Genomic DNA, 23,756 nt, shown 5'->3' on the forward strand with positions numbered 1-23,756 from the left:
CGCTCACCCATGCAAGTGAATGCAAAGCACACGCAGTATGTGCAGGCATCAAGAATCTGTTCCACTCCTCAGCAGCTGAAATAATTAAACTCCAGGGTATCAAGCCAACACTGAACTCCATTACTTCTTCCACCTTTTCCTTTCTATCAGACTCCAAATCCATCATTGTAATTACCTGCTAAAGAAGCCCCATGAAGCATCTCTGGCAATCCTCCCACCCTTTCATCTGTTTCCTCCACTCGTTCCCTGAGCAGACAGATCTTCTCCGTCATGGAAGGATACTTGCAGAAAGGTGCTGGCTTCGTGCACTACGCCTGGGCAGCGTGGGAGAGGAGCCTTGGGCAGCTCGGGGCCCATGAGGCAGTGAGGTGGAAGAGCCAACAGTTTTGATCAGGAAGCTGATAAAGGAGATTGGGCTTTTCTGAAAGCTCTGAGAGAAGAGAACACGTTGTTGGATGAATTAAAATAGTCAGCTGGCAACCTGCTAAGACTGGCCATTGCTTAGGAACCATCATCTAAACCCCAAAACAAATGAAGTGCCCTGAATGCCCGTCACACCATTACCTCTCTGGCCAGCCAGACTGTCTTGCTTGATGTTAGGTTTGCAGTGCCAACTGCTAGCCTCAAAGCCCTGACCTGCCCTTGCCTCTCCCTTTCCCACTGTCCCATGCCAGCTCCTGGCACGGCTGTGCTCAGCAGGTGTGGCAAACCGGCCTCTGCAGGTTTAAAGCTCAGCTTGGCAGCCCAAGAGATGACACGTAGGAAAGAAAATATAAGCAAGGAGTCATTAATTAAGGTGAGAAGCTGAGAGCAGAGACTGCAGAATGATAATCAGTCTGGAGGGGAGGCTGCGTGGAAAGCGGCAATCAAGCTCCTTCGGTTTTAATTAAAGCTGGCTTTATATCAAGGACATAATACCCTTTCTTCACTTCTACCTTTGAGCTGTGAAACCAGTTGTGGCATGTATGCTGTTACTGGGCAGGCAGGAATTCTCTCTGGGCTCCAGAGCCTCTTGAAGCCAGGCTCAGCATCTGCCCTTGCCATGCTAAACACACCTTCTCCCCCCAGTTTTCTTGCTGTCTTCTCTGTCCTGTTTTATTTAGGCTTCATCCTGACGTGCAGCAGTCCTGACCCTGCTCCCTTTGCAGGGTGGAACCAGGAGAAATGGAATCAGAGGCTATCACCAGCCCAGCTGCAAGTGGACAAGAACAGGCAGCATCCAGCTGTGCTACATCGCTGCTCCTGACCACCATTCCCTTCTCACTCTGATGCTTTGGGCTGTGAAGCGGGCCCTCGCCCCCCGAAATGACAAAAGATACCCATGTCACCCGGCGGCTGCTTGTGGCATCGCGTGCAAGAGGCGGCTGCAGGAAGGTAGGCAAAGGCCTGGGCTGCAGAGGAGCAGCAGCCGCTGCAGAGGAAGGGAGGTGGGGAAATCAGAGGCGAGCATTGGAGATGAGGGAGGCTCAAGATACAGAAAGCAACATCAAACACTTGAGTGGGAAAAGAACAATAATTCCCAGCGCAGCACTTCGGCTGGCCTCCGCGTGAGGAAAGAGGTGTCCTTGGAGCTGAGCTCTAGTGAGGTGTGCAGCAGCTTCAGCGGGGGTTAGAAATACCACATCGCCTGGGAATTTTGAGAGCAGGCAGGACAAAGCAATAAGGGAAGATTTACACAAGCAGAAGCAGGACACAAAGAGAAAATAAGGCTGGGGGGGGGGGGGGGAGGAGGGGCTCATGGCTCTGCTCATGCACACTGCAGCTCTGCAAGCACTTTGCTGCCTGACTGTCCCCAACCCTGCTGTACAACGCCTACAGCACTGAGAGGCCAAAGCCCCTTTGCTTTGGATACGGCCTCCACCTGCCTCACTGAGGTCCCACAGTGCATGGGGACAAGTGGAGACACCAATAGCTTCCGCAGCCTGCACGGGGCTCAGAACACCACCACCACCAAGGATGCACAGCCCCCAACAGCTTTGTGTTTGCCGCAGCATCACGCTGGCAATCAGGTCCCTACAGTCAGCAGGCTGGCAGACAGTGCTGCTTCTCTTCTGGCTGAGGGTCTGCAGCGCTGGCTCCCTCATTGCTCTAATTAGCTAGAAAGCAAGCAGTGTGGTCCCTTCAGATTTCTGGAGATGGCTGTAGCACCCAGTCACACAGAATCACAGGTTAGGAGTTGGAAGGAACCTCGAAAGATCATCTAATCCAAACCCCCTTCCAGAGCAGGATCACCTGGACTCAATCACACAGGAACACATCCAGGCTGTTTTGAATGTTTCCAGAGAAGGAGACTCCACAACCTCTCTGGGCAGCCTGTTCCAGTGCTCTGTCACCCCCACAGTGAAAAAGTTCCTCCTTATATTCACATAGAACTTCCTATGCCCCAGCTTGCACCCATTGCCCCTTGTCCTATCATTGGACTATCAGTGAGAAGAGCCTGGCTCCATTCCCCTGACTCTTGCCCTTTACATATTTATAAACACGAATAAGGTCACCCCTCAGTCTTCTCCAAGCTAAACAGGCCCAGCTCCCTCAGCCTCTCCTCATAAGGAAGGTGTTACACTCCCTTAGTCATCTTGGTGGCCCTGCACTAGACTCTTTCAAGTAGTTCCCTGTCCTTCTTGAACTGAGGGGCCCAGAACTGGACACAGTATTCCAGGTGTGGTCTCACCAGGGCAGAGTGGAGGGGCAGAAGGACCTCTCTTGACCTACTAACCACACCCTTTCTAATACACCCCAGGATGCCATAGGCATTCTTAGCCACAAGGGTCCACCTGGACACCCAGCTCCTTCCATGAGCTGGTCCCTCTCCTTCCTCAGGGCTTGCCTGGCCAGCAAAAGCAGTCCCATTCCCCTCTCCCAGTCTCTTGCTTGACTCAAGCAAGACCCAAGAGTTCGTGTCCCCATGGTGAAGCTGTCTCATCTCCTGCAGAGAATGTCCACAGGTAGCTGCGATTACCTGTGACACACTTACTCCTCACCCCAGAGAAGCCAAGTATCCCTCTCTGTCCCTCCCCTCTCTCCACTCATGTCACAACTACGTGACAGAACTGGAGCTGTTTGCAGTGAGCCTGGGCCCAGCTCTGCCAGGCGTTGCAGCAACGCAAACCCCACCGTGTCCATCCTCCCCTGAGCACCAGGCTGATCAAAGGCTTTGCTTTTGCTTTTCTGGGCTTCTCCAGCAGCCTGATGATGCAGAAAAATACTGGAGGAAGCTGGTGTGCTGAGCACTGCTCATCTCAGCTCTGGAGCAGTGTGACACTCCTGGGGCAAGGAGAAGGCTCCTACCAAAATATGAGTGTTCTGCCAGCATATTGCATGCCCCCTTGTCCTCCCTTGTACCCTCTGCTCCTAGCCCTTCACTTCACCCTGCCTTCTCACTGTCATCTTCTGTCCCTGTGATGGCTCCCGCCACACATTTAACATTTATTTTACCCCCCATCCATCCTCTCACCATCCTTCCTTTTCCCTCGCTCTGCTTCTGTCTCCCCCTCTCCAATGATCCAGCAGCACTGGATCCATGTTGAACCCCCCACTTTGCTGCCTTTGCACTCTTCTGCAGTGTCTGCCCAGTCAAGTAGAAGAACCGATGCCCTGCTAGGGACTTGGGAGCACCAGACTGTGGTCAGACGGCTCATACGGCCCCCACCCCCAAACACAGAGCCCCATGCTGGGCAGAGAGTGTACCCAGCGCACAGCAAACACAGCAGGTAAATTAATTCACTGGTGTTTATTCAGATCCATCAGGGGAGAAATTCCAGTGATCTCTGTGCCACCACGCCATCCCCGCGGCACTCCCCATACTTGCCCAGTCAGGCTATGGGTGCGCCTGGCCCTGCCCGGAGGTGTCATGGAGCTGCTACCACAGCTAAGAGCTTCTCCGTGGCTGCTCGGGGCAGCAGGGGACAGAGCAGGGGTAAGTTCTGCAGTCCCACACAAATCCTATAGCTGTGGCCATCTTGGAAGGTGTCCTGACCCACTGAGCGGTGTTGGGCTCACACTCTCCTAGAGACCCTCTCCATCAGGCAGAAGGGAGCACTGAGGAGAGAGGATCGAACTAAGTGCACATGGATGGGTCTGTTTCTTCTTCATCTCACCACAACTGTCACCTGGCTCCACAGCTCATTTTGAAGCTTGGCTTCTTTCTTCTGCTTTGGTGACAGCCATCAATTCACTCACCATCACGTGGAGAAAAACAACCACACACATGGAGCTAATATCAATAATGTCACTGCTCAGAGAGCAACAGGTCCTCCAGCCCGAGAAGGAAGAGATGAAACTCTGAGCAGCACAATGAGATCAAAGAGGAGGCAGCAATCCCTCAGGAATTTGCAAAAGGCAAACAGAAAGTAAGCAGAGGGCTGGATCAGGTGGAACAACGTGCTAGAAGGAGGAGTTACCAGGTTTGTTTAGGAAGAACTGGGGATGGCCATCAGGAAATACTTCTGAACTGCAAGGGGCATTAGGAAGTGGGACAGTGTCCTGCAGGATCTGCTTGCAAGAAGTAAACACAGGAGGGACATTCTCCAGCAAGTGCTTCTGGCGGGTCAGGGTGGAGGGAAGAGACTGGACAAAAGGTCCTTTCTTCCCTTGAACTTCAGAGAAACCACAGGTGCAGAGAGGAGGCACGCAGAGATGTTGCCACACAGGACTTTCCAATCTTCACCTGCTGTGACATAAATCATTTGAGTGTGCTTAGTGACTGCCACAAAGTTTGCATCATCGAGCTGTGGGCACAGACATACAACTTCCTTGCCATGACTCAGTGTGGCAAAGGCCCTCTGGTCTGGATGGACTAGGGAAAGGGATGGAGATGGACTAGAGCTGTTCCTGGACCACAGGAAAAGGACACGTGGGCAGGGGGCAGTGTTTTACCACTCAGGGCTGGGCACAGCTCCCCAGCACTGCCAGGGAGAGAGGCTGCCACACTCTCTCCACCCTTCCCACCCATGCTCCAATGTGCCCCTAACAGCCTGGATTTCCTACCAGGATCTTTGAATTTTGCTTGTCTCCCTCTCAGAGTTTCAAGGCATTGCACAAAATCAGGGAGTAAGGGAGCTGGAAAACAGAGACCTTAAAACGTGTTGCAAGAACGCAGCACCCAGGTCACCTGGCATCACATTAACGTGCGTCCCCACTCTGCAGTGGTGGATTGTGCCATTCCTGCATGAATGCTGCTGCCCAGTGAGTGAAGGTGAGTGGGGACAATGGGTTAACCAGTGCCTTAGAAGGTTTTGTTGGCTCTACTGTGTCCGTTACCCTCTGCCCCCCCACCATTCTACCCATTTGGGAATGGAGTCATTACTCACAGGCTGGAAAACAGGCTTCTTCACTTTCCTCACCTGTAATGAAGAGTCAGAAACTCCTCAGCTCCTCTTGGAGGGGTCACAGCTAGGGGATGGCCTGGTGGTGCCAAACTCTGCTCTTCTAGCAGCTCCTTCTGCACAGAGACCATGGCATCTTGTAGCTGGTGAGTCCATGCTCTGGCATCACAGCTGGCACCTTCAGGGTCCCTCTTCCTGGTGTTCTCCTCTGGAACGTGGGTCACTTCAGTGTTACCTCCGCAGAGACCTCTGGTGCCATTGGTGAAACCTTCGCCCACATTGACCGCATGGACTTTCTTTCCAGCTTTCTTCTTCTTCTTCCTGGCCTTGTTCTGGAGGAAGAGGCAGGTGAAGACCTGCTTGAAGCGCTTGCGGAAATGCTTGGAGATGAGGGCGTAAACGATGGGGTTGAGGCAGGAGTTGGCGTATGAAAGGCAGTGCGAAGCCAGGCGGCAAGCGTACGTAGCTTGGTTGAAGGGGAAGTGACCGAACCAGAAGCATAGGATGACCAGGTGGTGGGGCAGCCAGCAGAGGCAGAACAGGATGGCCACAGCCACAATCATCTTGGTGACCTTACGCTTGGCCTTCCGGGACTCTGAGATCCTTTCTATGGGGTCTACAGAGGTCCACAGGAACTTGATGGTCCTGGCATATGCCAGGCTCACCACGGTCACAGGCAGGAGGTATCCAAAGACAAAAGTGAGGATGTCCAGAATTTTTCGACGCTGGTCCTCCCAGATGGGGACACAGATGGGCACCCTGTGGTAATGGACAATCTGGTAGTAACTGAGGTAAGGCCCTGCAAAGAGCAGCGACAGCGACCAGATCACTACGATGGCCACTCCTGCATTTCGAGAGGTACGGAGATCCCGGGACTTCAGTGGATAGCGAATGGCCAGGTACCTGGTGAGGAGGGGACAGAGAAGAGAACAAACACAACATGGGTGAGATGTTGTCCTTGTTGTCCTGCCCTGAGGAGCTGCCATCTGTGCACCTCTTCCCACACAGCCACCCATCTCTTGCCCTTCCCTCTTGTAACCCCACTGAGGCTTACAGTGAATTCATATAGAGATCAGGGTCATCTCAAGAGTGGGTCTGAGACCTCTGTTGCCCACTCTGCTGTGCTAGCTCAGGAAAGGCAGGCAGCATGCCTCTTAAAGAGAAGGATGGGAGCAGGCCCCAGAGGGCTGCTGCCTTCTCTAGTGCATTGCTGCCCTGGCGTCTTGCAGTTCCTGGTTTTGCATGGTGGACACCAAACCTCAGCCTGTGCCTACGTTCCTCCTTCCTAAGCAAGGGCTGAGTAACCAGGCCAAGAGGTGGGCTTGGTGCTGGAAGAGGCCACAGGAAGATAGGGAGGCTAGTTCTACTAGCCCTGGCTCTGAGGAGATCCTACTTGCTCCACACAGGACACACAATGGGGTCGAGACTGGCCTTTTTCCCACTCTTTAGCTCAAGGGTGGCAAATACGTTCCCTCTGAGCTGAGGGACTCAAAGGGGAGGGGACACCTGCCTGTCAACAGAGACAGCGGCCAGGGTGAAGCTGCTGGCATACATGGTGAGGTAGATCAGGAAATGCACAGCCTTGCAGGCAAAGGCCCCAAAGAGCCACCCATCCAGGGTGTAAATGGTGGCCTGGAAAGGGACACAGCAGACAATGAAGCACAGGTCAGCAACGGCCAGGTTAAGGATGAAGAGGTTGGTGGTATTGTACTTGACTTGGCCGTTTCGCAGCAGCACAGCCAGCACCAGACAGTTCCCCACAGTGCCCAGGAGGAAGATGAGGGTGAAGATCACAGGCACGATAATCCCTGCAGCTCGTAGCTCTGGGCTGTCAGAAGAGGTGTTCCAGCCTGCTGGCATCTCCCCATCTGACTGCAGGGACCTGCAAGGGGAGAGAGAGAGATGCAGCATTTGTGCATGGCCGCAGGCAAGTGGGTGCTGCTTGGCGTTGGCCACGGTGCCCACCAGAACTCTAGCCCTGAGTTGCCTGATCCCAGCCTTTGTCTGACACCCTCATTCCTCCCAGAGATGCCCATCCCAACCAGCTGGTTAAATGATGACATCAAGATTCTCATGACATTACTGGCAAGAATGCTGTTGGGACCAGTCAGCCCACATCCGCCTGGCTCAAGTGAAGCCAAAGCCCCTTTCTCCTGCCCACCACAGCACCTCCTGTGGTCCCAGCACCCTGAAGGACCCCCTGACCGCCCCTACATTTCTCCTACAATCCCAAAGCCACTAAACCTCTCAGGATCGCTCGCTTTGCAAGTCTAAATCCTGGTTGGTGTTCTGCAAGGCTCAGCAAGGCACGCGAGGCCACACGGACTGCGAGTCGTTCTGGCATCCTCACCCCAGGGCTGTGCCACCTCTGGCAGCAGGGACCTGGCACCTGGATGACACCCCACAGCAGCAGCACCCCACCACGCTCTGGCTCCAAGGGAGATCCTTAAGGTGGGACCACACGGAGCTGGCTGACCCTTGCCCCCTTGGCAGTGATTCTGCTCCACAGGGGAGAGGTAGCTGAGGGCAGCTCCTCCTGATGCGGAGAGATGGTCATGAGCTGGATGGTGGCAGCTAGGAGAGAATGGGGGGAGCCCTCAGCACTGCCTGAAACACAGCCTGACGATGCTTATGAAGGACTGCAGTTATTACTGCAGCTCAAGGTATTGTGATTTGCAGCAAAACTTCCTCCAGCCCTGAGTAACACTGCGCCCAGGTGGGCAGTGCCAACAGCCTATCTCCTAACGAGTCTTCCCCGTGTTGTGCTATCATTAGAACAAATTGTCCTTCGCTGAGCAGCAACCAAGAGGGAAAGATACCGTTATCTAGCAACTGTTGACATGCAATTAACTGGTTTTTGGGTCGTGCGAGCTCCTTCGCCCCACGGTCCCTCAATCCCTTGGCTCACACCACCTCTTCTTCCCAGCAGCCCCTGTATTCCAATTAAAGGTCATCCCTGCCTCCCCAGCGCTGCAGTCCCCTCTGTCCTACTGGTAACTATCTGGCTCCTCCATCCTGTCCCATGGGATCTCCTCGCTTGAGCAGAGCACCCCAGTCACCCTCAGGGCATGCATGAACTTGAAGCAGGGCATCCCTGGGCACTGTCCTGTCCCTGCTCAGGGAACCCGAGGCTGCTCCTCGCTTGGGAAGCCAGCAGAAGCCAGCACTCACCTCTGTGTGGAAGGGCCTTGGAGAGCGTGGACGTCTGCTCAAGGGGTACCTCTGGTCCAGCCCAAGCACTGGCAGTGAGGAAGACACAGGCCACCGAAGAGTTTGTCCAGGCAGTGCTGTCACCCCTGCCCAGTGCTGCTCCTGCCTGCCGCCAGCTCTGCTCTCTCTTCTGGCTCCCACACTCGTCTCCCTCCTTCTGGAGCTCCTCTCCTCTCTCTCTGTCTCCCCCCTTTTCCCTCCCTCTGCTCTTGCTGCTGATCCATTGATCTCTGTTTTTTTTTCCCCTCTCCCTGAGGTTGGGTTTGCAGTTAACTCCTCTCTGCCCAGCCTTCCTGCGGGCTCAGCTGCTCCCCGCTCCAACAAAAGGGCACGGCAGAGGAAAAGCCTGTGGCTCTCTGGTGGGAGAGGGAGGATGGAGGGGGGCAGAACCCCAGGGACACCGGTGGGTCTTGTGGGCACCCCCTGACACCAGGTGTTTGAGATGTGCTGCCCAACACCTCCAGGAACATGAATGTTCCTCCACAGGGAGCCTGGCCCCTGCCCTGTCCTTGGGGATATGAATCTAACCCCTGTGGAGCGTGAGCAATGAACTGCTATTACTAGCTGTTACTAATTGTTAGTAGCACGGCCCAGGGCAGATCAAGGCTCTCTCACAACGTCTGGCCCGGTGTGGGGAAGGACGTGAAAGCAGTTTTCGGTTCCCATCCAGCCCAGATCCACCCTCCACCAGCACTGCTGGGGCACTGTAGCGTGGGGAGGGAGGACAAGCCATCCAGGGAGGCCATCTCCGGAGGTTCAACCCCCGCACTGCTGCCCAGGTCCGCATGTGCTGATGTGCTGAGAAGGCAGCAGGGGCCCGTACAGCCCTCCTGCCCTGCACCACGTCCGCCTCGGCGTCAGGACCTGTGCCCTGCCGACTTCCAGGTGTCCAGAGGCCAAGTGCGGCTTGGTGGTCCTTTTCCAGCAAGATCCCAGGGCTGCCAGCTTCCCTTCACTGGGAAGGTCCTGGGTGCCTCTTCCATCGATGGGGTAGGATGTGGTGGTGCAGGTGCTGGCCCCTTCCCCTCCGCGGCGGCCCCGGGGCCCCGCCGGCAGCAACCCTTGGCCTGGCAGGAGGGATGCAGCAGCCTCCCCTCCCCGCCTGCCCCTGCGGCGGGAGGAGCGGGGTGTCCCCGACGGCTCGCTATCAGCCGCCGTAACGAGGGGAAAGGGGAAGGCCGTGCCTCGGGGCGCGGCGCTAAGCCGGGGGATGCGGCACAGCAGGAGCCCGCAGCCCAGCACAGCCCGCCGCCGCGCCGCTCGCCATGCAGGGGCCACACCGCGGCTGCCGCCGCCTCCTCCTCCTCCTCTGCCTGCTCCCACCGATGGGTGCCCTGGCCCCGCCGATGCCGCCTCCGGAGGAACCCCGGGAACTCCCGCCGCCGTCCGGCACCTCCGACCCCGCCGCCCACCTGCTGCGCGGCCGCCCCTCGGCCCCGGTGCGACCCTACAGCCTCTCGCTCTCCCCCGAGGACTACCGGTACTCGCCCAAGCCCCGGCACCTGCGGCCCGGGCGGCTGCGCCGGCTGCTGGGCGCAGCCTTCGACCCCTTCTGGATGGCGACCGAGGAGCCCCGGGGCCGCAACGGCAGCGTCCCGGAGGAGAACCTGGAGTCCCTGAGCCGGGACCTGGCCGAGAGCGCCGGGCGCTACCGCCGCAAGCTGTGGCGGGAGACGGAGGGGCTGGAGCTGCCGGCCCTGCTGCCCCCCGGCCCGGCGCTGCCCCCCGAGCTGCCGGAGGTCCTGGCTCGCCGCCTGCGGCAGTGGCTGGTGGAGCGGGCCGCCTGCCGCCTCACCTCCGCCTGGGTCGACCTGGGGCCGGTCTTCTGGCCGCGCTGGGTGCGCCACACCGGCTGCGAGACCGGCCCCCCCGGCTGCTCCTGGCCCCCCGGCATGAGCTGCCGCCCCGCGCAGCTCACCCACATCAAGCTGCTGGCCTGGCACTGCTGGGCCCCGCGGCCCCCCGGCCCCCCGCACTGCGCCTGGCGCCAGATCCCGTACCCGGTCGTGGCTGCCTGCAAATGCTCCTGCCGATGAGGGAGGGGGCTGCGGAGAGGACGTGTCGTGTCGTACCCCCGGCCCCCCACCCCCGACTCCTGTTCTTGTAGCCAGACGGCCTGAAGAAGCAAGCGGCTGCCCGGACCCACCTCTGGGGCCAGGGAGCCGGGGGTATAGCCCCCAGGATAGCCCCCAACTCGGAGAAATAAACCTCCAGAAAGGAAGCAGGGAAGGCTGCGGGCATTGCTGTTTCTTGCCGGAGCCCCTGGGTGGTGGGATAGGGGGGTTGCTTCTGCTTTGCCCCTCGCTCACCCACGCAGGAGGCATTAGCAGAGGCCCTTGTGTGGTGTTGTATCTCCAGCACAGGATGTGGGATAGGAAAATCCTGGCACCTGATGGCAGGTTCAGGTCTGTTTGCATCAGTCCCAGCAGGCTCAGTCTGATCCAGAGCATCTCTGCCTGCTCGAGCAGGGCTGCAGGCATGGAGAAAGGACGGGGGGCTGCTGGTGGAAAGGGGCGGGGGGAGGTAGGTTGCACCTCATGGTGGAAACTACAGTGTGAATAGGGGCTGGGAGGTGTCAGCAGGAAGGGGGGCAGGTTTGGGGCTGCAGTGGGGTGGCCCAGTGAGTGTTATTCAGCTGGGCGGGAGAAAGAAGTTGGGGGGAAGCAACAGTGACTGGGGACTGGGAGCAGCCATGGGGATGGGTGTGTATGGAGAAGGGATGGGATGGGATGGGATGGGATGGGATGGGATGGGATGGGATGGGATGGGATGGGATGGGATGGGATGGGATGGGATGGGAGACTCCACTACTTGGAGGTAAAATGGGAAAGACGTGGGGATCCCACACCTATCCCATGTGGTGTGGTGGCTTGGGACCAGGAGGACCTGGCAGATCACCACACAGGATGTGGAGTGCATCTGGGGTGGGAACTGCATCCTCAAAAAAAGGCTCTGCCCCTACATCCCACCCAGCGCTAAGTCCTCTGCTTTCTGGGCTAAAAGCTGCAAAGAGCTGCAGATCAGCCTAAGGTTGGGAAGCCTTGAAGAAATAAAGAGCGGGAGGCTTTGCGTGGGAATGTAACATTACCACAGCACCTGCAGTTGATGGGCGCTGCATTATTCATTTCCAGCGTGCCACTGCCTGACCCTCCTGCCTTCCCCAGGCTCCGGCACTCCCGGCGCCACTGTGCAAACCGCAGTCTGCTGCAGAGCTCGGCCTTGAAACAGGCGGAGCGGCAGCGACAACCAGGGGGTCGGCTGCTGAGGAGCCCAGGAGAGATGGAAGGGAGGAGGACAGGGCGCCTGGCGAGGAGAGGAGGAGGAGGAGAGAGCGCGTGTGTGCAAGCAAGAACAAGTGTGTGCATCACCAGGGAGGGTAGCTGCTGCTGTGCCTGAGCACGGAGAGGCCTGTATGACTGCTCGCCCATTGAGGGGGGTGGGACTTGAAAGCTGGGGCAGGGTTAAACTGCTTGGGGTGGTTGCCCTGAGCAGAACGGGGACATGAGCAGGGCTCCCCGCAGCAGCCCCGGGGAGAGGTGGGGGCCTGGGCTGGGCACCAGTGTGAGGGCTGGTGTGCAACGGAGGAGTGAAAGCCGTGGGGAGCAAAGGGGTACCTGCACATCAGGCTCCAAACAGCAGTGATTCAGTGGAGGGACTCGCTTCCCTCTGCATCGGAGCCCACATGGCCGAGTCTTCATCTCTTGCAGGTTGCAAGAGGGGCCTGAGCACAGCCCCCTGCCCTTTCCCCCTGCCTGAAATATTGTCCATTAATAGGAGGGGTGGGGAGGGGGTAGAGCTTGCAGCAGCACAAGGGCCTGGCACCACCAGAGGGGACTTATGATCCTTACCGGCAGGCTGAGCTCAGGGCCCTGCGGAGATTGGTGCACATTTACAGCACTGGGTGCTCTAAAAAGGCAGCAGCCCTGTGGAAACTGCATTTCTCCTCTGCCCTCTGCGTCCTGTAAAGCCCTGCAACCCTGGATTAACTTCTGTGTCCTTCTGACCCAAACCCAGCTCTGGTTTGGGTCAGACATGTTACCGCCCCGTAGCTCACTCCCTGAGGGTAGGTTTTTGGGGCAGGTCTTTGCCAGCATGAGGCAGTACTCCGACACCCAAGCACTGCACACCCTTATTAGAAGATGTTGTGCTGGAAACCAGCCCTGAGGAAAAGGAATACTTGTGGATGAGAAACTGGAAATGACTGCAATGTGCATCTGCAGCCCAGAAGGCCAACCGCAGATTGAGAAAGGTGATTCTACCTCTGGAGAATCCCCACCTGGAGCACCGTGTCCAGCTTTGGAGCCCTCAACACAAGAAGGACATGGACCTGTTTGAGTGTGTCCAGAGGAGGGCCACAAAAATGAGCAGAGAGCTGGAGCACCTCTGCTATGAAAACAGGCTGAGAGAGTTGGGCTTGTTCAGCTTGGAGAAGAGAAGGCTCTGGGGGGACCTTATAGCAGCCTGCCAGTACCTGAAAGGTGCCTGTAAGCAAGCCAGGGAAGAACTGTTCAGGAGGGCAACTGTTCACGTAGCAATAGGCTGGGGGGTAATGGTTTTAAACTAGAAAAGGTGAGATTTAGGTTGGATATTAGGAAAAAGCTCTTCAATATGAGGGTGGTAGGCCACTGGCACAGGTTGCTCAGAGAGATGGTGGAGACCCCATCCCTGGAGTTATTCAAGGTCAGCCTTGATGGGACTCTGAGTGACCTGATCTAGTGAAGATGTCCCTGCTCACTGCAGGGGGTTGGACTAGGTGACCATTAAAGGTCCCTTCCAACCCAACACATTCTATGAGTCTATGATTTCAGCTGGAGCCTGTCTCTGGCTGCGGGCAGCTGGTACTTGGTTCAGCACGTGGACAGACAGCAGGACACACACGAGTTCTCATCTGCAGCAAAACCGATGCAAACAAAGCAATCCTGAGGACCCACTTGTTCCTCCTGTTTGAGTGCTAAATCTCTATCCCAGCGTGGCTTGGAGGAACCAATCCAGCAATCCCAGCCTGTGGTGTGTTCTCTGCTGTGTGAAAATTGCAGTTGATGGAGGGAAATTGCAAGTTTCCATCACCAGCTCTGCTCCTGGCCTCAGCCCCAGGCAGACGCAAGCCCTCTGACAATGCTGCTGGCTACTGCCTTCTCTAGCTTCCCGCTGCTTGACAACCTTTCTGGGCCAAGATGCAGCTCCCAGGGCAGGTTCAGGAGCACCATGGTGACAGGCAAAGCCTTAGAGCCATCCCTGGGGGCCAAGCAAGCCTCACATGCAACACCCAAGGGTAGGAAGGGGAGAATGGAAGACAGGAGCTTAGGCCAGCCCGTGCTCTTCTCAAACCAGCTGCTGGTGGCACAGGTTGCCAAGGGCTTGGGAACTTCCCCCCTGCCTTGCTGGGGAATTACAGCAGGAGTGATGCTGCTGTGCCCACAGGAGAGGTGGAAGAAGCAGATGACCTTGGGTGTACCAGCAACCGTCAGTGGGGGAAAGTGGGAGCTGTGGCACTTCAGTGCCCACACTGAGGCTTCCAGGAAGACCCAGCAGAGTGTCCAGTCACAGCACAAGAACATGGGGTGGGCTGCAGCTCCCAGATGAGAAAACAAGAGCTGGACAAGTATCTGCTGCACTGCAGGACACCTTTAATGACAGAAGAGCTGGTTGCCAGTGTCACTGCCAGCTCGGTGCAACAGCCACAGCTTCCTGCAGGCCGCCGTGTCTTGAGGACTGGTGCTGCTCAAGCCTTTTCCCCCCAGCACAGGCACTTGGTCGTGAGCAGAGAGGGCGCTGGAGGTGTTTGGTGGCCTCTCAAGGCAGCGCTCCGTGTTTCCGTCCCACCTGGGTGAAAGCTTCCACGCAGCGGTCGATGTCCTCGTCGCTGTGCACGGCCGAGATCTGGACCCGGATCCGGGCCTTTCCCTTGGGGACCACGGGGTAGCTGAACCCAATGACATAAATTCCTGGGGAGGAAACACACGCAGAGTTGGGACTGGCTGGAAAGGGAGGAGGCTGAGGTGGTACTAGGGGACAGAAAGGCGTTTGGATCCTCCCTCTCCTCTTAAAAACTGTTTCCAGGCTTTGGGGCTTTCAAATGGCATCTGCTCCCAGGCATGGAAATGAGGGTTAGGGCCAGTGGTGGGCCAGGACAAGAGGGTTGATGTAGCCACCACCCCGAAAAGAGAAAGGAGGTGAAGCCAGAAACGTCTGGGGAGACCGGAACATTTGCAGATGGAGGGTACAGAAAGAACAGATTTCATGCAGGAACATTCTGTAGCAAAAGGACAGTGATGGGACCACCACTGACTGTCCCTTCCCTCCAGGTATGTGTCTGCACCCAGGGCTCCCTCCACCGTTCACCTCTGTTCAGCATGTCCTCAGCCATCACTGCAGCCAGCCGGGCATCCCCGAGCATGACCGGACAGATGGGGTGGTCTTTCCCTGAGATGGTGAAACCAGCTGCAGTCATCTTGCTTCTAAACCTGGTGAAGAGAACAGAAGGATGAGTGGAACCTGGCCACCCCTGTCCTTGGGGACTGCTCCTTGCTTTCCCCTGGGACCCCTGGACACGGGGGTTGGGGGGGGGGTGGGGTGGTTCTACTCTTATACAGGGAAGGGATTTCTTTTTTCAGAGTGATGTCCTGACATTTCCTGCTCAGCTTCAGGGACCTGCAGCTGCTGGAGGGGCAGATGTGTCCCAGTGTGCAGAGCATCCAGTTGTGACACATCTTTCTGTCACACTTAGGCACATCCTGTGGTCTCCCCTGAGCGCCCCTTGGACGTGGCCTGCCAGTTGCCATCCCAGCTATCACTGGGGGCGAGTGGGGAATAAACACCGGCACACAACTTGTTCCCAAAGAACCAATCCCTCTGCTCCTGCCCCAACACGGCCCACTCACCGTTGGGTCTTGGCAGCCATGGACTGTGCGATGGCATTGCTCTCCATGAGGAGGTCCAGGGCCTTGGACGCACAGCCCACCACAGCGGGGGGCAGGCTGTTGGAGAAGAGGTACGGGCGGGAACGCTGGCGGAGCAAGTCAATGAGGGGTTTGGGGCCAGTTGTGTACCCTCCTGCAGATGGAGGACAGAGACATGGACAAGATATTCCCAGGGTGACCTGTTCAGAGGGGTGTCCCTCAATAGAGCCAACCTGTCACCTACAGCAGGAATTTCAGTACAAGCCAGGCCTAAAAAAAGAAAAAATCCCAGCTGATGCCTTCTACCAACAGTTTTCCTCTTGACCACAAAGGCAAATCCATGGGGAAGATGACAGCAGAAGGAGCACGTGGCAGGACTTCCCTTGACCCTGCTGCAGGGTCCCAAACTGGGCCACAGGCCACCAGTAGAAAAGGAAAACATGCATTTGTTGTTCTGTCATTAGGCAGGGGAAGGAAACGTCAAAATGATGCTGTGGAGCTCTTTAGAGTGTGGAGAGCCTTGGACCTGCAAATGCCTTTACCTGCAGCTCCTCCAAGAGCTTTTCCCAGGGTGGAGTTGATGATGGTGACTTTGTCCATCACTCCCAGGAGCTCATCAGTCCCCCTGTAGAAGAAGGAATGTCCATTATCAGCTGTGCCAGCATGTACCAGTGAAGCTGCTCTACACTGATGCCTCAAGGGAAAGAAAGCACCCCAGGGAAGGAAGATTACCAAACCGACCATCCAATGACTCCTTCCTTATGAAGACTTAAATTTGAGAAAGCTCAGTACAACTACAGGGTCTGAAATATATTAAAGCTGAGCATGACCGGGGGGAGGGCTGAACCAAAGGTGGAGTGCAAAGCCTTCAAGAAATGGCGGCTCCAGGAGTCTCTGGACAAAACCTTGCCAGTCATTGCCACCTCTGGCCTTGCCTCAGGGGTAGCTGGGAACGGGGGAGGGGAGAAGCAGGAGGGAAACAGCCCCTTACCGGCCATTGGGTCCCAGAAAGCCTGTGGCATGGCATTCATCAATGAAGACCAGAGCATCATACTTCTGAGCCAGCTGGCAGATCTCCCTCAGGGGTGCGATGTCCCCATCCATGGAGAAGGCACCGTCAGTGGCCACCAGTCGCAGACGATGTTTCTGTGGGAGGGAGAGTAGCATCCCCATAGGTGAAGGTGTCATCCTGCGGAGAGGGGCTGGCAAAGGAGACCAGGACACAGCCCTGGACCTTATCACCACCTACAACTACCTGAAGGGAGGCTGTAGAGAGGTGGGCGATGGTCTCTTCAGCCAGGTGACAGGTGATAGGACAAGGGGAAATGGCACAAAGCTGCACCAGGGCAGGTTCAGATTAGATGTTAGGAAAAAAATTGTCACTGAAAGTGTTGTCAGGGCCTGGAACAGGCTGCCCAGGGAGGGGGCTGAGTCACCATCCCTGGATGGGTTTAAAAAAGGGTAGATGAGGTACTTAGGGATATGGTTTAGCATGGGACAGGAATGGTTGGACTTGATGATCTTAAAGGTCTTTTCCAACCTTGTGATTCTGTGATTCTGTGATTACATGCAGCCTGCTGCTTCCCACCTTGCCTGCCTTCACCTGCCTGTGCTGACACAGAAGTGATGCCTGTTGCGTGGGGAAAGACGCAGCCAAACGAGCACCCTCGCGTTGCTGGGTGCAGTGGAGCACCCCTCCCTTCCTCCCTCCCTCCCTCCCTCCCTCCCTGCCTCCCTACCTGTGCATCCTGCAGCTTGGCCTCCAGGTCCTGCATGTCCATGTGCTTGTAGCGGTACTTGTTAGCCTTGCACAGGCGGATCCCGTCGATGATGGAGGCATGGTTCAGCTCATCCGACAGCACCGCGTCCTCCGGGGTCAGCAGGGCCTGGGCACACCAAAGGGGAAGGCTCACCCTTGGCTCCAGGGCGCCACCTGACCGAAACCTTCCAGCTGCTTTCAGTGCGGAGGACAAGGCTGCCTGTGCAGCTGCCACGTCGCTTCTGGCACCAGTAAACTTTCCTCTTTCCTTCCCAGCCAACTTATCCCTCGATTCCTTAGACTAAGCTCTTGCCTGTGGCTTCTCAGCTCAAAAACTCCCTCCCCTTCCCTAGCCAGCCTGGGGGATCACCTTCCAGGGGAAGGACTGACCTCCCAGGAAATGGGAGCCCTCCCCAAAAGCTGGAGCTGGCTGGGGACAAGGTAGCTGCAGGCCAATTAAATAGCAACCCAGTCCAAAGGCACCACGTTAGGGTTCTCCACCACCAGTCACTGCCATCTTCTCTGTGTCACAGAGGTCACATCAGAGCCACTGGAAGGCAATGGCAGCGGTGTCACTGTCACCTCTTTTCTCCACAACACAAGGAAAGCCCAACGCACCTCAAAGATACCAGCATTGGCATCAAAGCAGCTGGCGTAGAGAATGGCATCTTCCCTCTGGTGGAAACGTGCGATCTTCTCCTCCAGGTCCTTGTGTATGCTCTAAAGAGAAAAGAGGGGTGAGTGTGATGGTGGGGCAGCACAAGTTCTTGCTTGCCTGCCGCTGTCAGGCGCTGACTGCAAGGCAAAGCAGCAGCCAGGTTTTTATGGAGAAGAGGTGTGTGCGCGTGGGAGAAGTCAGCTGTGTTCAGAAAGTGTTTGCAGACACGGCCCTAAAATGCGGTTATGGGTTCGGAGGCCAAAAGCACAGTGGGGAGACTCCAAGCTCCCACCCATGGGGAGCAGCTCCGAGTTCTCCCTGCACTTCACCAGCCAGGGCTCTGAAAGGGCTCCAGTGGGGATAAACTAGGGTGGGTTTGACAGAGCTGTATTGAGTCTGGCTCGCTGTAATTCTGCCCCTTATGGGGGTGAAGAAGCCATTCAGTGTCTGAACTCAGAGTGGTGTTTCATTTCTTTGCTCTCTGAGGAGCTGCAATGGTTGAAGTTGGCGTCTTTCCAGAGCTTTGGCTACCAGGGATTCAGAAGGGTTTTTTTTTTTTCCCCTTCCAGCCGGCCACGTGTACCTCAGTGCTGTGCACGTACGTGACTCTGAGCAGAGCCCCTGAAAAAGGCCCCCCTGGAGCAGGGGATTCACAGATTCACAGCACTGTAGGGGTTGGAAGGGACCTCCAGAGATGATCAGGTCCAACCCCCCTGCCAAAGCAGCTCCCTAGGACATATCACTCAGATAGGCGTCCAGATGAGTCTTGAATACCTCCAGAGAAGGAGACTCCACCACCTCCCTGGGCAGCCTGTCCCAGTGCTCCCTCACCCTCACCGGGAAGAAGTTCTTCCGCATATCAGTGCAGAACTTCCTATGCTCCAACCTGAGGCCATCGCCCCTCAGGCCATTACCCCCACAGACCACTGAGAAGAGGCTGGCTATTTCCCCCTGTCTCCCACATTTAAGACATTTATAAACATCCATCAGATCGCCTCTCAGTCTTCTTTTCCCAAGGCTGAACAGCCCCAGTTCACCCAGCCTGTTACGCTGGATGCTGCCCCGGTGCCTGGTACCTGGGTACCGCAGATGAAGCGGACAGAGCTGAGCCCAGCACCAAACTTCTCGAGGGCTTCCACTGCAGCGCGGATCACCTCAGGGTGGCTGGAAAGCCCCAGGTAGTTATTCGCACAGAAGTTGAGGATCCCTGCGGGAAGAGAGAGAGAAGCACGGGCATCGCACCGGGGAAGGAAGCCCCCTCCCTCCCCCTCCCATCCCCTCCCCTCCCCGGTACTCACCGGCTCCGCCGCCGGCCAAACGGAGGTGGGGACCTTGCCGGGAAGCGATGATCCGCTCGCTCTTCCATGTGCCGGCGCCTCGGATATCTTCCAGCTCGCTCTCCAGCCGCCGCCGGAGATCAGCCGCCGCCGTTCCCGAAGCGAACCGGGGGACCCCGGCGCCGCCGCCCCGCAGCACCCGCACCGCCGCCCCGCGCCACATCCTCCCAAACCCCGCCCCCGGCGGGCACGGGGGCGGCCCCCCGGCAACCAATTAGCTGCCCGGGCCCCGCCTCCCTGCCCGTCGAGGGGGGGGCTCGGGGAAGCCAATTGGCTGCTGGGGCCCCCGCCCCCTGCCCGACGGGGTGGGGGCTGGGGGGAGCGTCGCCGTGGCCCCGCGTTCCCCCCGTCCCCCCCGCCCCTTTCCCTGCCGGGTGTCTGCAGGGTGGGGGGAGTCGGGACGCGAGGTTCTGTCCTAAGGGGTTTAGGTACCCCGGAAGCGGGTGATTTGGTATCCCTGGGGGCGGAGGGGTTTGGGGGAGCCCCATCAGAATCACTATGTTGGAGAAGACATTTAAGATCGAGTCCAACCCTACCCGTCCTCTACTAAACCACATCCCTGAGCACCTCGTCTGCCCGCCTTTTAAATACATCCAGGGTCGGTGACTCAATCCCCTCCCCGGGCAGCCTGTGTCAGTGCCCACCCAACAGCCCTTTCAGTGAAGAACTTATTCTAATGTCTAACCTGACCCTGCCCTGGCACAGCTTGAGGCTGTTCCCCCTTGTCCTTTCACATCGCTTGGGTGAAGAGACCAACACCCACCTCTCTACACCCTCCTTTCAGGTAATTGCAGGCGGTGATAAGGCCTCCCCTCAGCCTCCTCCGAAGAGAACTGTTGTTGGGGCATACACTAGGGCCAGAGGGATTTTGGAGCAACAGGCACACTTGAAGATCAACAAGCCCAGGAGCATTAAGTGCTCCCACCTAAAGGACTTAGGTCCTCAAGTACAGGTGACCTGGATCCTCACATCTAGGTGGTTTGTGGATGCCTATCACAGAGGATAATGAACCGAGGGTCTATAGGATCTGGGTGCATCCAGTTGAGGTGACCAAGGGTTTTTTGGCGTGGCAGGTTTAGGACCTACCAGCTGAATGAGATCAGGATACCCGAGACCAAGGATTTCGAGTGCCTTTGGCCACAAGGCTTTGTGACTGACAGACCCACCAGGTTTAGACACAGAGTCCAGCTGGATCAGCTGTCTCCATCCTCCACTAAAGCTGGTTTGGGATCCTGTGGCCAAAGTGATTTAGACCCCTCATGTTCAGGAGGATTATGCACCAAGCTCTTGAAAGGGTCTTCAGCCTAGGTGGTCTGGGAGCCTCTGGTCCAAGGGTCTTAGGAACTAAAGTCCAAATGGATTAGGTGCCTCCAGGCCAAGAGTTTCAGTACCCTGAACTACATTACTTGGAATCCTCAATGGTTTATAAGGTTCAGGCACCATCTTCCTGAACCAGCAGATCTGGGACCCACCATTTGGGAGGATTCCAGGCCCATGGGATTTGAGCATAGCAAGCCCAAGGGGACTAGGCACCCACAGGTCCCGGGGATTTCAGAGCTCTTGGTCCATCTGGCTGGAGATCCTGACATCCAAGGAGTACAGTCTCTAACCGAGGAAAATTAGGCACCTCCGGCCTGAGACTCAGACCCTGCTGAGCAATAGGGATGGCCCACAGGCTCCCTGCCAGCCCTGGCTGTCAGGACCGCCCAGCTCTGTCTGGGGCGGGGCTCTGGTAAGGGCCAGGCATGCTCTGGAGTCATGCTAACATCAATCCCTCCACTCCCCCGGTGATGGCCAGCATCCTGCCTCACCCTGCCCTGGCTGCCCACCCCAGCCTGCCTGCAGAGCTGCCCACTGCCCTGTGCCAGCCTGTTCCTCCCCAGGGAGCAAAGGTGCTCATAGCCATGTTTGCCCCGTTTACCCAGGGATCACCCCCTTGCTGGACACATCCAACCCCTTGAAAACAAATGTGGACAGACCCTGGCCCTGCTCCACCTTCTCCTCCATCCCACCCCCGCCCAAATTGTCCCTGACACCACCCAGCTGTGTCAAGGTGGCATGGCAGGCAGGCGGGCAGCCACATCGCCCAGCCGGCCAGGTGGTTATCTCCAGCACCAGCCAGACCTCACACCCAGCCTCGGCGCGATGGCTGGGAGCCAGGTTGGTGGAGGAGGGATCAGGGAGCCCCTTTTCCTCCTCCCTGTGAAGCCTACAGCTCGTGCCGTATGTTCCCGCTTCCCCTCCGGCACAGGCAGTCTTTGCCTGGCCCCAGCGAACACCCAACTCCCCCAGGAGCTGGGGCAGGAGCAGGAACTGAAGTCCTGCATGGCCTCAGCAGACACACGGAGTCACCATCACTCCCAACACACAACAAGCAGCCCAGTGTTAAAAGAACCCAATAAACACACACGAGAGACTTCTGAGACAGCAAAATAAACACCCAGACAAGGAACTCATACAAACTGGAACACTCCCTAGCAAAGATGTTCCTTTTTTGTTTCATTAACTGCTTTGGGTTAGGTATTTCCAGACAGGAATAGATGAATTCTTTATAAAATGCAATAGAAAGGGGTAAAAATAAAGGCATTTAAAGCTATTTACAGAAATTAACGGGGAGAGCACTGAAAGACCTTTAGGCTTCTCACTTCTTCTTGGGTGATTTCCGGGCGCTGGACTTGGCTTTGGGTTTCGACCGCTTTGCCTTCTTGGGCTTGGACGCCTTCAGTGACTTGGACTTAAAAGTCTTTGTCGTCTTGGCTTTCTTCGGGCTGGCCCTCGACTTCTTCCTGACTTTCCTGGCAGCAGATTTGGGCTTCTTCACCGGTGACCTGGCTTTCCTGGGCCTGGCCGCTTTCCGGGGCGACGTGGATTTCCTGGCCACCTTCTTCCTCTTCTTGGCCGGGGACTTCTTCGCCTTGTCGGCCTTGGCCAGGCGGAAAGAGCCGGAGGCACCGACCCCTTTGGTCTGTTTGAGGACGCCGGCAGCGAGCAGGCGCCGGATGGAGAGCTTGATCTGGACGTCAGCGTGCTGGCCCACCTTGTAGTGGCTCTTCACGTACTTCTGGATGGACTGGCGGGAGGAGCCGCCGCGGCTCTTGTCGGCCCGGATGGCTGCTTTGATCATGTCCGAGTAGGTGGGGTGGGCGGCCGGCCGCCGCGCTGCCCGGGCACGCTTGACTTTGGTGGCCGGAGACATGGCCGGGATGGGGCTCTCCGTCATGGTCAGCGCTTCGCCCCCCGCGACGCCCTGCTGCTCCTTCAGAGTGGGAAGCCTGGCCCGGGACCACCGCTCCTGGGCAAAGGAGTGGAGGGTGCCAACCGCAGCAGAGCCCGGCGCTGGCGCTGGCGCTGCCCCTGCTCCTGCTGCCCCTGCTCCCGGTGCTGCCGCTGCCGCTGCTCCGCCGCCGCTGCTGCACCGCGGCCGCCGCAGGCGCCCTTTAAAGCCGCGGGGCGGACCGCGGGGAGGACTGCCCCGCGCGCGCCACCCGCCCGCCCGCCGGTGTCCCCGTGTGTCCCCCGCCCCGCCCCGGCCTGCCCGGCCCGGCCCGGCCCGGCGGGCTGGGACAGGGGGGGACGCTGGGCACAGGGAGGAGCACTTGGAGGGGACACTGGGAGATAGGAGGGACACTGGGGGGGATGAGGAAGAGTGTTTGGGGGACACCGGGTGGGGACAGTGGGGGACAAGGAGGAGCACTTGGGGTGACACTGAGTGGGGACAAGAGGGGCATGGGGGGGGGGACAAGGAGGAGCACTTAGGGACACCGGGCAGACATGGAAGGATGGGGCAGGGACACTCAGAGCAACATCAGGGCACATGGAGGGACACTGAGGGAGATGCTGAGGGTCAGGGAGGGATGTCTGGGGAGACACAAGGAGGAACGTGGGGAGAAACATCAGAGGATGAGGAGGGACACTGGGGAGAACATTACGGGGACAAGGTGGGACACTGGAAGAGACACTGGAGGAAGACACCAAAGAGAAATGGGGGAGCACTGTGCTCAAAACAGGCTCAGCAGCAGCAGCCCACTGCCCTATGTCCCTGCCCCCCACCCCCTCAGCCCCCTTCTGCTCCCCACCAGGTGCTTTGGGGACATCAGCTCACCCTCACATGTGTGTGGCAGGGGTCACAAAGAGCAGGCTGTCCCCCTTCTGCAGGGGGACATGAGTCTTTGTGAGAGGATGGAGAGGGGATGTAGAACGGCGGCAATTGAGCACCCTTCCCCAGCTGGGGGAGCGGTCGGCTGCTCCTGGGAGATTAAATGTAGCCACTATCATAATCTTGCCCTTCAGATGATGTTTTTACCCTTTATTTCTTAAAAACACATGGGTGCAGCTGCCTGGCGCCCGCCAACACACTGCATGGCACTTGGAGGGGAGCCCTGGCACCTTCAAATTTCCCCGCGCTTCAGCAGGGAGTGAAAATACACGGTGAGCCCCTTTCTGCAACCTCCACATGCCCTGGATGCCCAGCGGTGTGAAAACCACCAGCCAGGGACACTCAGAAGTGTAGACAGAAAACCACACATAGATACACAAATACATATATATTAAAATATATATAAAATGTAT

The 23,756-nt window shown here is 57.4% G+C and overlaps 4 protein-coding genes across 4 annotated transcripts; 1 reads left to right on the top strand and 3 right to left on the bottom strand.

Moving 5' to 3' along the window:
• Nucleotides 1–5,338: 5,338 nt before the first annotated feature.
• On the bottom strand, nt 5,339–7,184 carry GALR3 (galanin receptor 3; the record flags this gene model as incomplete). Its single annotated transcript, XM_084266860.1, has 2 exons — nt 5,339–6,227; nt 6,835–7,184. 2 exons carry the CDS (start codon nt 7,182–7,184, stop codon nt 5,339–5,341), a joined length of 1,239 nt encoding a protein of 412 aa, XP_084122986.1.
• A 2,615-nt stretch (nt 7,185–9,799) lies between these two features.
• On the top strand, nt 9,800–10,635 carry LOC311203292 (noggin-like; the record flags this gene model as incomplete). Its single annotated transcript, XM_084277947.1, has 1 exon — nt 9,800–10,635. One exon carries the CDS (start codon nt 9,800–9,802, stop codon nt 10,568–10,570), a length of 771 nt encoding a protein of 256 aa, XP_084134073.1. The 3' UTR covers nt 10,571–10,635.
• A 3,512-nt stretch (nt 10,636–14,147) lies between these two features.
• GCAT (glycine C-acetyltransferase) lies at nt 14,148–19,350 on the bottom strand (the record flags this gene model as incomplete). The annotated part of the gene is made up of 9 exons (XM_084279899.1): nt 14,148–14,479; nt 14,877–14,998; nt 15,416–15,587; nt 15,976–16,058; nt 16,425–16,579; nt 17,173–17,319; nt 17,811–17,912; nt 18,927–19,057; nt 19,149–19,350. 9 exons carry the CDS (start codon nt 19,348–19,350, stop codon nt 14,328–14,330), a joined length of 1,266 nt encoding a protein of 421 aa, XP_084136025.1. The 3' UTR covers nt 14,148–14,327.
• A 2,290-nt stretch (nt 19,351–21,640) lies between these two features.
• H1-0 (H1.0 linker histone) lies at nt 21,641–22,584 on the bottom strand. Its single transcript, XM_084277516.1, has one exon. It carries the CDS (start codon nt 22,405–22,407, stop codon nt 21,829–21,831), a length of 579 nt encoding a protein of 192 aa, XP_084133642.1. The 5' UTR covers nt 22,408–22,584; the 3' UTR covers nt 21,641–21,828.
• Nucleotides 22,585–23,756: the final 1,172 nt, after the last annotated feature.

This window comes from Gallinula chloropus (genome assembly GCF_964237585.1).
Source record: "Gallinula chloropus genome assembly, chromosome: 1".
In the NCBI taxonomy this organism is placed as follows: Eukaryota; Metazoa; Chordata; class Aves; order Gruiformes; family Rallidae; genus Gallinula; species Gallinula chloropus.

What these genes read in the sequence shown, in the direction of transcription:
- H1-0 (XM_084277516.1), bottom strand. Translation starts at nt 22,407, where the DNA reads ATGACGGAGAGCCCCATCCCGGCCATGTCTCCGGCCACCAAAGTCAAG.